Here is a 16,334-nt window from a genome sequence, read left to right as displayed (position 1 = left end):
TCACTGGAAATTCGATTCTGAGATTTCTGGTTGCCCGCATGGTTTCAAGCATTTTTCATATTGGTGAGGACTAGAAATTTGCTTTATCTCATGAAATAGAATCTTTCAGAATTCTGTTCATTCTGTACACCCGTGGAGTTGCAAGAGACCAGTAACCCTCTGTGAGATCACTGGGGTGAGGGACAGAAGCAGCCCTAGTAGCTTGGACAAGCAGCCTTTCTTAGTTGCTCAGCATGGGCTCAAAGCAGGCCTGGAAATCTTAGGAGGGATCCTGTATGGGGCCCTTAACTTTAAGCCACTTCTTTCCTGGTTTGGCCAGAGCCAGGGAGTGGTGCTGGCTGAATCTTGGCCTGATATCCTTTAATGGGCCTTAGATTCAGGATCTATCATAACCTTGGGTGCTACCAGAAAGGTCTGCCAATCCCACAATTATAACAATGATAATACTTAGGATTTACGTTGTGCTTTTTGCTTGGTTGCTATTTCTTCGCCAGCCACATACTTGCTAGACAGGCTTGGGCCAAATCGTAGTTTCTCATATTTTGTTCTCTTTTGTAAAAGGGACATAAGAATGATGCATTGCAGAATCTTGCTGTGGAGATTAATTTTGAAGGACCCTGCATGATGAAAGCATTTATCCAGATGACCAGTGCACATATTTGTGATTTCTTATTTTATTCAATCACAGCAGCATCCCACCCAAAGATCCCAAGGGCAGCATCCATGGGAATAATCCCTTTTTATCCACACAGTGACCCTGTGAGGTAATAACTGGCTGAAGACCACCCTACAGAGGTCCATGGCTGAACAGGGCTTTGAGTCTATATTTCCCTGAACCAAATTGTTGTAACTGCCACATTCTGGCTTTCATTTCTTCTCTGAAAAACCAACCACCTTCTGAGGTTTTGTTTCGTTCTGTTGAACATGGTATTTAAAAATAATTAAACCCCAGACGTGTTTTGTTTAATCTTCAGGCTGTTTCTCAACCTTTCTGTCTTAGAAAACTTATGCCATTGGATGCACCAGCCCTGATTCAAACACCAGTAATGCATCCTGCCACAGGTCTAATAATTAGAGTCGGGGAGGGCGCATGCACACCCCATGTACGTTACCTTCCCTCACAAATGAATAGGAAGCACTAGGTCATGTGAAATTTGGGCTATGAGCATGTGCACGTGTGAGGCTTTCCCTTCTCTTAAAAAGTCTAATGGAATCCTGTGTAGACGGTGCTCAAGATTAAGTGATACATTGCGGTGTCATAAGAAGGTCCACTAGTCCAGCATTCTGTTTTCGGTAGTGGTCAGCCAAGCACACAGTTGGTAGTCTCTTCTTGATGTTTGCCCCTCCAAGCATCTGGAGGGGCAAATTAACTACACGGAATTTCCATGAGCAGAGGTGGTATTCTGGGTTCAGAATACCACCTCTGCTCATGGAAATTCCGTGTAGTTATTTTGCTTTGTAGCTTCTGGTAGACCTGTTCATAGTGAATTTGTACAGTGTACTTTTCAAAGCCATCTGAGCTAGAGACTAGACATGGGCACAAACCAAAAAAATTTAACATGCGAACAGTTCGTGGTTCAGTGCCAACGACAAACCCAAACCAGCGAACTGCAACTAACATTTCCCGCAGATGAACCAGTTCGAGGTTCATGGTTCGTGGGTGCCAGAACGGCCCCCATTGGACTTAGAGAGCCCATATTCCCAGGGAGTGTTTAGCAGGCTCTCCTCCAGCCAGCAACCAAGTTTGGTCAAGATTGCAATAGGGATCTTGGAGTTATACCCTCTCCAATCCGAGGCCCCCAGGAAACTCCCATTCGATACAATTAGAGCCACCAGTTGACATTGGCCCAGTGTACAAGGGGTTAGCCGTCGGAACTGCCTATCAGGGTTTTCAGGGATGAGATTGGAGTGCCCATGGCTACAGAACACCCCCCTCCCCTCCCTCCCCCCGGGTGTCTTCTCCCATGTAACCAATTGTAACCAATTTGCAGCTCCATGGTTGGAAGGAAAACCTGCCAATCAAGGTAAGCTGGGCTTCAATTCAAGTTTCCAGGGTGACAGAAGGAGTGCAGACAGAGTTCAGGCATTCCCCCAGCTCTGTTTCCAAGGGAATTGATTGATGGTGCCTGACTGTCTGGGTTCATGAACCGCGGGCGAATGCAACGAACCGGGCTTCCAACGAATGCTGGTTCATTGGCCATGGACCTTCACGAACCGCTGGTTCGTGAACAGACAATCAGGTGGTTCGTGGGTTTTTTTGGTTCATAATGCAGTTCGTGCCCATGTCTACTAGAGACCATCTTTATAATTTGGTGGCTGTGAATTCAACCATTTTATTATGCGTGTATGAATCAGTGATTCCTCCCCACCCCCGAATTCTGAATCTACCTCCACCAGCAATTTGAGCTTGAGTAGCACAAGGGAGGGAGAAATGTCACACTTTTGGAACATTCCTGAGAGTCACTGCGTGGGGCTCCATGTTGATACCATTTGGTCCAAAAGGGCGAGTAAGGAGTGAGTGGAATTAGCCTGATGTGAGTGTGATGGGGAGCACATTCCTAAGAAAGGATTGCCTCACAAACCCTGCACAGCTTTGTATACCTTTCCACATTTCATAGTACCAAACTGTTTATTGCTTGAAAGAGCTCGCTGGGAACAACCACAGGACCCTGAGCGTGTTGTACAGAGTTGACTTACAAGCAATTGCAGCAATGCTGGTGGATTTTTTCCCTATAGATTTTACACCTCTGGGTATAGCTACATGTAACAGCAAACACAGTATTGCCACTGAAAACAAGAACTCCCGTGTGGAGTTCTTCTCCCCTCCTTAATGAGTAGTACAACTTACTACTCATTCTTGGCATCGTTTTATGAGTTTCTCTATCATTTGCTTTTGCTGGCTTGGTAAGGAAATGCCTATGTTCAGTCTAGGGAGTGTAACTGTGCCGGGGCAGTGCCACTTCAGACTGGACTGCACCATTTCACACTACAAGGACAGGTGCACAGGATCCATTAACATACCTGTATAATGACTAACATATCATGGAGAAGGCTAGGCTAGATTCCTTCTCCTCTGGCATCTAGTTTTCTATGTGCAGTTATTTTTTTTCAGTGGAAGGCTTCCTCCACCTGCAGTCTATGTAACCAAGACATGGCAGTGGCACTTCAGTGACAGTAAGCCCTAAATGATGTTGGGATAAGAAGGAAGTTGTACAACACATTATGGAGGGGGAGGAGAAGCTCAGCATTGAGCCTGCCGCCATCAGGGGCAGCTCTGTATTCCTATTAATGTGTTGTTCCACCCTCTATTTCCTTGGAGAGGGTGGCTTACACTTTCCTTGCAATGCATTTTAGAAAGATAGTAATTTTCTTTTCAAAACTGCCAACTTTATAATTTTTTGATAGCATGATTTTACACTGTTGCTTGTTGATGACAACAATGATGATGAATTTTTCATCTAATTTCTGTGCATTTTCCCTCCCTTTCCATGAAGACCTTACCTGTTTGGAGCAGGATGTTTTTCCATAAAAGCTCCTTGGTGAGTTCAGTTCAATCCCAGCATGCCTTCTCATTAATTTGCTGTACTCACTGAAAATCACCATTCATTGCTTTTTAAAATAAAAAAAAAATTGCATGAGCTGATTCTTTACATGAAGATTATGCATGATTTGGGGCGGAACTAAACGTGATGCTAAGCGTGAATTGTTGATGAAAACGGTAACCCCATCTCACACTTGAGGCATCATTGCATCCTGCATTTCCTCAGTCCTTCAGCAAAGTAGCCAGCAATGTAATGCCAGATAGAAAAATGCCCCAAATGATGAGCTCATGGCCCACATTTCCATAGCTAGGAAGGAGTTCCAAGAGGAGAACTCAACACAGAGTTGCCACGTTTCTGCGGCAGCCCTGGGTTTGCCCTCACGTTTAGTTCTGCCCTTATATTGTTAAGCAGATAGTCTTTGTTCTCTGTTGATGTATCTGCGCCAGAGACATTTCCTGCAGGCCATGGCTATCTTGAGACTGTGCATAGATCGTTTTTTGAATACTTGAAGGTGGCATGATAGAGACCTTGCTGCTCCAGCTACAACCCATCTTCATTGTTTTCTGTCCTACCGTGATCGCCAGTTGCTACTGTAGGGCAACCCCTGAGGGTCTGGCTTTCTTCACAATGTTCAGGCTCTTTTAAAAAAGGAAATAAGCTTTTAGCTTTTTCACCAGTGGAAAACAGGCCAGTAATATTCTATACAGTCCCCCAGTAAGACCTTCCTTCCGCCCTTTGGGCTAGTGGCCCATGGCAATCAGAGCTTTCCACTGTTGTAAGAGGTGCTTTTGAGCATCTTGGGTCTGGAGAAGGCAGCTTCTGCCAGATGAAAGTACTTCCAGTAGTGAAACAAATCCACTGGAGCCAAACTAGCGTCCATGAAGACACTGCAATGAATGACCAGCAATTGTCACTTAGTATTTTAATTGTATTAAAACTTGCATTTTTATTATATTAAAACTATATTTTAAAAAAACCTTTAAGCAGATTATATTATTGGTATTTACTATTTAGGCTTGTGGCAGCTCCCCCCCCCCCCTGCAATGCCATGTAGGTCTAGTGTTACCACCCCATCAAAAATGTCTGATCAAATAGGCTTTACAAGATTTTAAAATAAATCTTTAACAAAGGTATCCTTTCCTCACAACCTGAATTCACAGTCAGCCTGCATTGCATCAATGTGTTTATTTGAAAATGGGGCAGATAATGTTTGGGTATCATTTTTAGAAAAGAGTTCCTTGCCCACGCAATGTTCAGAACTGGTACTATGCAGGACAGGAGCTGTTTGTCAAGTATGTCACTACTTTTTCCAGTTAACAAACATACAAGAGACTTCAAAGAAGTGCTGTTGTCCAGGCCTAACATACTCCCTTTCAGCCACAGCCTGTTAAGCTGTGTACCCAATTCTGGCTAGCCGTTCCTGCTACTTGGTGTTGGATTCCAGTGGTGAACAACTCATAATCACTTACCGGCAGTGAGTCATTTCTGAAAGGCTTCTGAGAGTCGCCGTGGGCCTCCAAAGATTCATTTTGTGCACCCAGACTCAACCCAGACACCATATGACTCACCAGGCTCTGTGGACCCCAGAGTGACCAGGGCCTCAGTATGCTGTCCCCGTCCCCCAATTCCCTGCTCTTGGTAGACTTGCATTCTCGCTCCTGCACTTGCAACCCAGTCCAGATGTGTTGCCTCAATTCACCTTGTCTACAGCCAGGATCTTTTCCGGGGCCCATGACCACAATCTCCCAGCAGCAATAAGAGATCTCCAGTGCCTCAACCTCAGCCAAAGAGTCGATGCTGGGAGCCTGGGTTAGGCACCTCTGTTGCGCTGTTCTCTTTCCTGTCAAGACTGGTAAATCTGAAGACCATCCCAAAAAGAAACCTTTCCTTCTATGGATAGAGCCGGCGTGGTATAGTTCTTAGAGTGCCGGACTAGGACCCGGGGGACCCAGGCTCGAATCCCTACTGCGCCATGGAAGATTGCTGGCTGACTATGAGCAAGTCATACCCTCTCAGTGTAATCTACCCTACAAGGTTGTTGTGGTGATAAAATGGAGGGGAGGAGAATGACGTAAGCTGCTGTAGGTCCCCACTGGGGAGGAAGGTGGAGTGTAGATGAATAAGCCTGGTCACTTATTCATTTCTTTGTGTTCGTCCTCCTCTGCTCCTCCCAGAAGGTCTTGCTTAGAGTTGGATCTGCAGAGTGTCACTATTACATCTATGTTACGTCTACAAATGACATAAATAAATTTAAAAAATCTCACCTGAGGTAGCGTAGCACAGCATGGTGGCTAAGCTAGGACTGAGCCAGGCAGTCCCCAGACCAAGATTTACTTCAGCCCTGAACTTAATACGCGTCCTTGAGGAACCCTCTACAATCCTGTTTATGGACAAGTATTCCTGTGGTGAAGGACTGTGTGCCTTCCGCACACACCTTGTGTAAGGTGCGACGTGAAGGCAGAGTGCCTCCTCTCACCTTGCTGTTTTGTGAAGCAAGAGTTGCACGAACTGGCCATGCTCCTGGGATACAAGCCTATGCATTGCTTGCCTGGCTCCACAGGCAACTGGGGCCTCTGGAATTTTGGTCCTCCGATCCCCTCTGGTTGGTGGCCCAGGAAGGGCTGTGGCTCAGTGGCAGAGCATCTGCTTGGCATACAGAAGATCCCAGGTTCAATCCCCAGAATCTCCAGCTGAAAGGAGCAAATAGCAGGTGATGTGGCTTCTCATGTGTTCCAAAGAACTCTGCTAATATATGAACCATCCCTGCCTCATCTTCCCTTCTGGTTTTGTTGTATGGATTATTGAGGCGAATGTATATGCAATGCTTTGAACACTCTAAAGTGCTTGCAACTGTGAAGGATTATTCCTTTTTATTATTAGTCTTCAGACCGCTCTCCACAGATGTGATTTCCCCCCCTTCAATGGATCCTTTAAAAAAATAAAAGGAATGTTTGAGTGTGGATTGCCTGTCCAACGTACATCACCAGCTCACGTTGGGAGAAATTAAGTGGATGCTTGTAAGGTCCGTCAGGACTCTCACCATCCCTGGTCTGCCAGGGATGACGTTGGCCTGCGCCAAGATTAAAAGCCCTAGATTAAAGTGAGGAACATATGAAATGTAATAGACCTTAAATCATTGTATTCGCTCTTGCAAGAGTCTCTTGTGGTCTGTTTGATGCTGTGGCTGCAGTGCGCTCAGGAAAATGAACCTTTGTTTGCTTATGCAGACATTGGAAGAATTAAAAAAAAGAGAGAGCTTGGTTTGCGGGGGAGGGGGATGGCCTGCATGCTGTTTTCATTAAGGTCTTAATGAGACCTAAAATTATGTCAGCAAAATTGAGCATGGATTCGTCAGCTGTATTTGCTTGTGTGGAGTACGAAAAAAGGCCTATAATTATTTTTAGTGGTTGATTTAAACTTAAAAAAAAGAAAAGAAAAGAAAGAAAATGAGAATCTCCTTCAGCAGGAATTTGGAATGGGCTTTTGCAACAGACTAATTAACTGTTTCCAGATATCATTTCTTGGAAGTGTGGGGAGCATGGTGGAGAGAGAGGAAGGGCACCCAATGAAATTGATGCACAGTAGATTCAGGATGGACACGAGGAAATGCTTCTTTACACGAGTGATTAAAATGTGGAATTCACTTTCAGAGGATGTCATGATGACCATAAGCACAGACAGCTTCAAAAGGGGACTAGACAAATTTACGGAGGATACGGTACAGAACACAGAGGCCGAGCAATTTCCCTGAAATTGCTTTACGGCACTGGTATTTAGAGGTTTACTGCTTCTGTATCTGGAAGATCCCCTCAATCGCCATGGCTAGTAGCCACTGATAGACCAATTCTTCATGAATCTGGCTAACCTCCTTTTAGAGCCTTCTACGCATGTCACCATCACTTCATTCTCTGGAAGTGAATTCCACATCTTAATCACTTGTCATGTAAAGAAGTATTTCTTTTGGTCTGTCCCGAATTTGCTGCCCATCAGCTTCACAGGATGCTTTCTAGTATTTTGGGAGAGGAAGAAAAAGCTCTCTGCCCACTCTCTCTACTCCGTACACAATTGTATAAACCATTGTCACGTCTTTTGTCATCTCTTTCCAAACTGAAAAGTCCCACACTCTTCAGCCTTTCCCTGTTCCAAATGAGGATGCATTATACAGGGGCATTATAATATTGGCTGTTTTATTTTCAGTCCCTTTCCTAACACTCCCCAGTAGAGTTTGTCATTTTCACTTTTGCAACACGCTCAGTTGACACTTGCATTGAGCTATCAATTATGACCTCAAGGTCTCTTTCCCTCTCATTCTCAACAAGTTCAGACTCCACTAACAATACTTGAAGTTAGAATTTTTGATTCCAGTGTGCATCACTTTACACTTGCCTGCACTGGACTTCATTGGCCACATGGTTTCCCGCTCACAGGTTGTGGAGAACAACCTGGAGCTCTTCATGGTTGGCTTTGGTTCTCGCTATCCTGAAACTTCCCTCCATTGCAAGAACTGGCCATTCCCACTCTTTGCTTTCTGTCATTTAACCAATTTTTAATCCATAAGAGGACCACCTCCTCTTATCCCATGAGTGCTGATCTTACCCAAGTCCCACACTGGTTTTGGTGACAAGTTAAATATGGAAGTGCTCCCAGCTTCATGCCAGGCCAATTTGGCCCATTTGGGGGCCCAAATTGGCCCTGTGTGAAGGCTGAGCGCAATCGTGGGGTCTGTGTGATAACATCACTCCCAGCAGTGATGCCATTACACCCTGCCAGGAGCATGCATGGGAAGACACCCTGCAGGTAAGTGCTGGGTCTCCCCTGTCTCTGAAGAGAACCCACCGTATGTCAAGGCTGTACAAGACAGGCAGGTGTTTCCCGTGCATCAGATATACAGCTGCACAATGACTGTAAGCAAAGTTGGCCTGACTGTGGCTCCCTAAGTGTGTATTTGGAAGCAAACATGGGTTTGTTACTCTGTGATAGATGCAGAGGAGTTAGTCGTGTTAGTCTGTAGTAGCAAAATCGAAAAGAGTCCAGTAGCACCTTTAAGACTAACCAACTTTATTGTAGCATAAGCTTTCGAGAATCACAGTTCTCTTCGTCAGATGCGTCATCTGACGAAGAGAACTGTGATTCTCGAAAGCTTATGCTACAATAAAGTTGGTTAGTCTTAAAGGTGCTACTGGGCTCTTTTCGATTTTACTCTGTGATGTGTCTCTATAAATCTTCAGCACTTTTACTGCACACTGAAAAATTCCATTGGTCTCTGTGGAATGAGTATTTGTGAAAGCCAATGGATTTTGCCCTTCTAGATTTGTATTATGGTTATATGTGAGTAGCAGAATGTCTTTACCTAACACATAGTTTATTCCATGAAATATAAGCAATGAAATCTTGTAATATATGGTCAGAGGTTTTTCTTTTTTAGTTACATTGTAAAATAATATGCATACAGTTTTGAATCATGGATGTGGATTTTTCAGTTTCTGATTCTGAAGTATTCTTCTGGCTTCTGGCTGTTTTTTTCCATTCAAAATGCATTAATTTTTAGAATTGATTTTCAAATTAAAAGAAATTGCAAGATGTTCAGCATATATATCCCCCTTTATTCTCTATTCAAGAGTAATTAACTATCACAAACAAACCCAAGAATATTTTGGTAACAGCCATGTCAGGTTTTTAAAAAATATATACATTAATCTGCCTTAAACGGAATCAGTCCATTAATCTATTAAAGTCAGTTTTGTGTGCTCTGGCTGGCAGGGTCTCAGATAGAAAGCTTTCGCGTAATCCACTACCTGATCCTTCGAACGGGAGATGATGCGGACTGAACCTGGACCATCTTGCATGCCAAGCAGACTTCTGCCACTGAGCCCCAGCCCCTCCCTTAATGGCTGAGTGTAATCAGCAATGAGCCTACAAGGCACCATATACCATTTGAAACCCCTGTATAGTACATAAAATGAGACGACTTGACTCAGTAAAAGAAGCCACGTCCTCCAGTTTACAGGATCTGAGCAAGTCTGTTTATGATAGGGCATTCTGGAGATCTTTCATTCAAAGGGTTGCCATAGGTCGGAGGCAACATGATGGCACATGACACACACATGTAGTACTCTTAGCACATATGCTGAGATCTGAATAAATTATTCTTTTGCTCGGTGGTGGGGAGTATAATTTATTCAGTCCTGAAATCCACATTGGCAGTATCATGCAAGCCAGATTGCAATGGCTAACTTGGGTAGTTTAAACATGTGAAATTCAGAAGTTTGTGTGCCATTTTCCTGAATGCACACTGGCTTCTTAAGACACCAGTTTGTAGACATCCAGGGAGCTCGTGCTTAAACTGATATTTAAATTCTTTTGCTCTAGGTGATATTTAAATTCTTTTGCTCTATGAGTGAGCCCCGGAGCATGGGGCTCACTCATAACCACTGTTCCAGCTCTGGAGGTCATTTCCCTAAGGAAGACTGCACAGGTCCTGGGTGTTTTGCATCTTCTGCGACCTTACTAAGCGACCTTATCACCTATTGATAGGTGATAAAATTGAACATACATTCATTTATCACACTTGACATACACGGTACACATAACATTACTCTCTTCAGTATGTCCTGGATGACTCTGGTCAGGCCTTATTCAGATATAGGCAAGCACTTAAGAAGCCCTGAGTGTCTAGTTAGCTTTCCTGTATCAAATAATTTAACTCCTGGCAAGAGGCACACCACAGATAAAGTCTTAGGTTCATTACTGGATATTGTACACAAATAATACAATTATGGAATCTCCGCTTCCATTTTAAGCCTTGATTAATACAAAATAATTATTCAGTATTCTTGATGTTAACTCAAGAATCATCCATTATAACTACATAGATCATTAAAGGAGAGCAATTACACGAGTCCAAAAAAGTATCTTACCTAAAGATATGAAGGTCACAGGCAAGGAGCCCCTCCAAAGAGGAAGCTCGCAATTAGTTTAGCTTGTTATAGGTATAGGGTTACAGAACCGTTTCTTAACGAGCTGCTTCAGACACTCAAATTCTTGACTATTATCTTACGATTTCATACACCAAACAAGATGATCCATATTTGAAACATCTTATTGAAACATATAACAACAGGCAGTTCATTCTTGCTACTTTTTGTATTAACAAAGTCTGTGTAGAATTAGTCGTTATAAGTTCTCCTGCATCTGCATATCTTTTGTCCCTCCACCAATGTAACTATCCTCGAATAATGTTGCCAGGCTCTGTGCAGTGGTATATCCCTACTATTCTCAGATACTCCCTGCACCAGGACCTTGGTACATTGTATGCATTGGTATGAGTTAGATGGCTCTTCTAATCTACACATGGCAACACAACGGAGTAACTCTATTATTTTATGCCCCTCTCCAAGGTTGTTTTGTTCTAAGCCCCTAGACTCTTTGTGGCATATCTAGTTACGGGGCTGAGCTAGCCCTATTTCTGTGTGCATAGATGTCTTGAATAACATTTTGGTCATACCCAGTAATTGTTCTCCTATAGTTCTAGCCATATTTATGACAAATATCCCTGAGTTTTTAGCAGATGCCATGGGTTCCAGGGCTGTGTTGTGAACCAACTTTGGGGACTTCTATGGCCAAACTACATGATATGTTTTTGAGTTAGATCCATGCACCTCCTAGGTCATGCATGTAACTCCCTGTTGGGGCTGGGAAAACAGCATGGAGGGGAGGCAGGAGTCCCTCCTCCCCCATGGTGCACTGCTGAGACAAATCAGGCCCCCACAAGCTTTAAAAATGATGTTCTCTGCAGCTGCCATGTGGGTGCAGGGGAAAACCCAGACCCAACTCATTAAAAAATATTGTGTAGGTCAGCCCTACCACTGCAGTTGTCTGCAGTGTGTGTGTACAGGGACTTCCATGGTATGTTCCAGAGCCAGCAATACTTGTCATTTTTTCTTAAAGAGTAAAGTTTTCTTCTAAAACAAATTATATATATTACACATACACATATACATGCATTATTAATCTTTTACTTGTGTTGCCAGTAGAGATGGGCACGAACTGAAAAAAACCAAACCGTGTGGTTCATGGTTTGCCGCATTTCATGAACCACGAACTTTCACGAACCTGCCCCGGTTCGTTTGGTTTGTGAAAATGTCACACCCAGGTCAGCAAATCGTCACTTCTGAGTCAGCAGAAGGTCACTTCCAGGCCAGCAGAAGGCCACTTCTGGGTCACCAGAAGATCTGCAGGATGTCCATCCCCTGTTGCCTAGGAAGCTGATTGATTGGCACCAGGCTGTCTGCAGTGACGAACCAAAAAACGAACCAAAAGAACCAGCCTAAAGTTCGTGGCGGTTAATCAGAAATATGCTTTGACGAACCGCCAGTTCACGAACCACAAACCAGCCTGGTTCATCACGAACTTTGGTTTGTATTTCAGTTCGTGCCCATCTCTAGTTGCCAGATATTGCAAACAGACTATAGCTTATATAAGGGTTCAGAGTACAGACCACATTGTCAGGGATGGAAGTTGAGAAGCAGGCATACTGACTGCTCAATAGCAGTTATGACTGCAGATTGAGCAGGGGGTCCATCCTCCATTGATTGGAGTCAGTCAGTGTCAGCGTCCCTGTTGGCTCCTCAGATCATTCGATCCTCCTGGGCTGGAAGCTGCAGTACTCTTTCTGGCCGTCTGTAGTGGCTGTGCAGTAGAGCAGCAAAAACCAAATCAGCAGATCCCTCTCTTTTCATACTATTCCAGTAACAAAGAGGCACCTGATGAGTACTCCTGTCTGAATTCCTGGTTTGCAGTCCCAAATGCCTTATACGTGCTTAGTGCTCAATTCGAAACCATCTTAAATGATAAGAAAATTTCTCTAGTGTCTGCTGAATCTCCTGCAAAGCAGGAGATTAACTCTTAGCTTCCCACAGTGCTTGATTGTTTGAATAGTTCATGTCTGCTCAAAGAAACGTGTGGCTTAACGCACTGTATGTTTTTGTTCGTATGGCTAAGGTATTATAGCAAGTCCAAACTTTTCTTTTTAGCATCTCCAATTGCCATAATTTACAAGGTGTTGACAGGTTAAGTGGTATATGTTGGCATGCACATGTGCACAGTGCAAGCACTGGAAACGGAGGAAATCAGCCACCACTTGCCTTTCTTCATATTTTTAAAATAATTAATAAAGCTTGAAAACACAACTCCTGTATACTTCTAGAGGGAGGCTGATTTATTATTTCCAAGCCAGCATTCAACAATTGCATTTACGTGAAACTAGAGTTTTCAAAAAAGTGTAGCCATGTCCATCAATTTGGAAAACAATTGGTCTTCTTTTATAGGAGAAGGTAATTTGAATTGGAATGCCTTAATGAATACTCTAGGGTAATGTTAAGGTTGGGTGGGCGGGGGTGTCAGCAGGAGGGCCGAGAGGTAATAATATTAAAGATTCCAAAGTTATAAACCTTTCCAGTATGGATTTGATGACATTGGTTCAAGATATCCCTCCTCTTGCCAAATACATTTAAAGCAAATATAATATACCAAGTTTCTCCCTTCTTCCTCTCTTCCCATTTAAGTTTTAACCGCAAGAGTAATCATGTTTTACAAGGCTGCCTCTTTCTGTCTACAAAACATCAGTCTTAAACTGAAAATGTTTTGGCACGGCAAGCCAGAGCTTCAGCGTGTGTTGGAGAAGACGTTTGTTTTAGAGATTTGGTGTAAATAGAACATACTTTATTCCATTTCCTTTAAAACTGTTTATACTTGCATTGTGAAAAATCATAACTCTTTGGGGCATCGAGGGCTCGGAAAGAGGCTCTGTGGAAGTGACCTTTCTGCTTACCACTGGCTGCCAGCGAAAGAGCTCCTCCCAGGAGTCAGTGCTCTGCCTAGATGTAGGGAGGTCTAAAGTGTGTGAGCACCTTCCTCTTGCAGGAATAATTTACTCTCCCTTAACTGTTGTCATGGAAGGGGGTGGGGGTTTGAACGACCATATTTCTTCTGTCTCCGTGATTGGCGGGGTAGGTTCAGGTGAGAGGGGCCCTCCTGTCTCTCCATGACTTGCTCTTCTATGAGGCAAGGCGATTGGGCTGCCTCAGGTGCAGGGTTTCAAGTTGCTTTAAAGGTGACAGAATAGGGAGACAAATTAGACCTGGGGAGGTATTTCCCCTTATGCAAGCCAGTGAAATGAACAGAGTCCACGCAAGAGTTCATCGTACTTAGTTCTTTGAGTAAATACCAACGCACAGGGTCAATGCACATGAATCACCATACGGAGAGATCAGGTCGAAGAATCGCAGTTGGGTGTTCGAGTTTATTCACTTAATTTTTTTAAGTACTTATACTTTGCCTTATTTCCTCAGGCTCCAGGCACTTAAAAAGCAGCAAAAGCGGCAAGGATGCTGAAACATTATCAGCATGCAGCTACAAGTTACAATCACTCCACAATTAAGTGTCGTATACAAATAAAATGTACAATGAAAAACAGTACACACAATTTAAAATGCAGCCAAAGATGTTATCCTCCACCCAGTGCCCTCCGGAATAAAACTGTCGGACGTGTCTTCTCGAATGCAGCAAGTGAAGGCATCCTCTGCACCCACTCTGGTTGGCCATTCCAGAAGGGGGTACCTACTACAGAGAAAACCTTTGAGCGAATTGTTGCCAAATGGACAGTCCCAGGTGATGGTACTACCCGGAGAAGGTTGTCTATGGAGCGTAACTGGCCATGCAGTTTGAGATCCTAAGATTCCCTTCTGCTGGTGGAAATATAATAACATTCGATTTATATACCACCCTTCAGGACAACAACACCCACTCTGAGCGGTTTACAAAGTGTGTTATTAGTATCCTCACGACAATCACTCCGTGAGGTGGGTGCAGCTGAGAGAGCTCTGAGAGAGCTGTGACTGATCCAAGGTCACCCAGCTGGCTTCAAGTGGAGGAGTGGGGAATCAAACCTGGTTCTCCAGATTAATAATAATAATAATAACATTCAGTTTATATACCGCCCTTCAGTATGTCTTAATACCCACTCAGAACAGTTTACAAAGTATGCTGTTATTATCCCCACAACAACAATCACCCTGTGAGGTGGGTGGGGCTGAGAGAGCTCCTAGAAGCTGTGACTGACCCCAGGTCACCCAGCTGGCTTTAAGCAGAGGAGTGGTGAATCAAACCCGGCTCTCCAGATTGGAATCCCACCACTTTTAGCCACTACACCAAACAAGCACTGGAATTTTGGTCGAGAGGAAGAGGCTTGTTCTGCTGGAGGAAGGCTCTTTGCTTCTGAAGCTCCATGTACTGAGGGAAGCCTTTTCCATTAATTCCCCCCGTCCCCATACCATCAGATTCAAATTTCCAGAATTTATTTCTTATTTCTGTCCTGCTTTTCAATCGGTTATCTTCCAAAGCTGCTCATGTCAATCAAGAGAGACAGACCCTGCCTTCGGGTTCACCAACTGAAGAAACAAAAGGCACGGGAGAGGAGTGGTGAGGAAAAGATAGAGGAGGGAGCTCAGTTTGGCAGTACCAGAATATTCCTTCCCATTTGGGGCCAAGCTCTTCCCTTGCTAGTGCCCTGAAAAGGCAGGAGGGCAGTGCACTGCTGGCAAGTGTCAAGGGGACAGCGTGTCCTCCCTCCTCCGATGTCACTAGGCACCTGACAGAGCAGAGTTCTTCCTAGTAGAGGGGGGAGATCAAGCTCTCTGAGGCTGCTGGGTTTTATGGCTGACTGTTGAGGCGTGTGATGAATTAAGTAAAGAGCTAGTTCATAGGACCTTTCTAAGGTTGGTCCCACATACGACTTTTAGTCTGTTTTGGAAATAGTCCAGCCTTCCATTCAGTGGGTGAATGCTTGACGAACCGTTTTAAGTCTTACAGACCTCTTTTCGTCTATCCTCAATGGTCAGCACTTTTCCACTGGTCAACATTGATGAAAGAGGCAGCACATGTGACTTACAGACACATCGAACCCTAGCAAAATCTCTGGCCTTGACCCCATCCCCTGCCACCAGGTGTCCGTTGCCACCTTTAGGCAGAGTAGATCTCCACTGTCCCTGTCTCAGGCCTTTCCCAGGCCTGATATCTGGAATCCTTTTGCCGGGAATTGAACCTAGGACTTCCTAAATGCCAACAGTGTGGACCCTTTCTGGTCACTCAAGCACCATCCAGGTGGCCTTTTCAGTGGTTCAGCATCTCTTTCAACGTTGCTTTCAGCTGACACTTGTCTTAGACGGTTGAGTAGTTTGGATCATGAGCAAGGCGAACTGAGCCAAGTTGTATAACATTAGAACAGCTTGTGTGGCATTAGAGGATGCTTCTGGGTCTCGTCATCTTGGCATGTTTGTGGATGTCACGTGGATATTGTCTCTGTTACATTCCACATGTTTCTCCATCTTGTCTCATGCACTTCCTGCAGGACAGATTGACAATCTGATGTATTTTAGTCAGCAGCAGCGTAGGTAGGAAAAAGGAATCTCTTGCAGATAGTGCCAGAATCCACATTCCTCAAATTGGTGTGTGTGTATTTGGAAATGAACATCTCCAGTTCAGAATTCCTCAAGCCCACGATCAACTGCGCCCAACCTCCCTCCCAAAGTGTTGCCCTGGTGCTTAAGAGACCCATTCACACCCAACCGTAGCAGCCTGCAATGACGAGGCTTCCATTAAGCATTCAGTTTTGCCAGAGCCAAGCGTATTGGGTACAATGATCTGTGGGAGATGTAGTCATCAGGGTACTATGGCAATGATAGTTTCCTATGGATCCTTGCACTTGAGATGCTGCTGTCAGGCTTATAGTTATAA

At 44.2% G+C, this 16,334-nt stretch overlaps 1 protein-coding gene across 4 annotated transcripts in view; it reads left to right on the top strand.

Moving 5' to 3' along the window:
• Positions 1–16,334, top strand: part of BCAS3 (BCAS3 microtubule associated cell migration factor) — a 745,665-nt gene that overhangs the window by 354,404 nt on the left and 374,927 nt on the right. For 3 of the 4 annotated variants that reach the window (XM_055001162.1, XM_055001160.1, XM_055001163.1), the window contains one exon: positions 3,495–3,539. The exons of the other annotated variant lie outside the window; for it this stretch is intronic. In XM_055001162.1, coding sequence (XP_054857137.1) covers positions 3,495–3,539 — 45 coding nt within the window. The remainder of the gene's footprint in view (positions 1–3,494; positions 3,540–16,334) is intronic. 4 annotated transcript variants of the gene reach the window in all.

Source organism: Eublepharis macularius, chromosome 17 (genome assembly GCF_028583425.1).
Source record: "Eublepharis macularius isolate TG4126 chromosome 17, MPM_Emac_v1.0, whole genome shotgun sequence".
In the NCBI taxonomy this organism is placed as follows: domain Eukaryota; kingdom Metazoa; phylum Chordata; class Lepidosauria; order Squamata; family Eublepharidae; genus Eublepharis; species Eublepharis macularius.
This window is presented reverse-complemented; position numbering and strand designations above follow the sequence as displayed.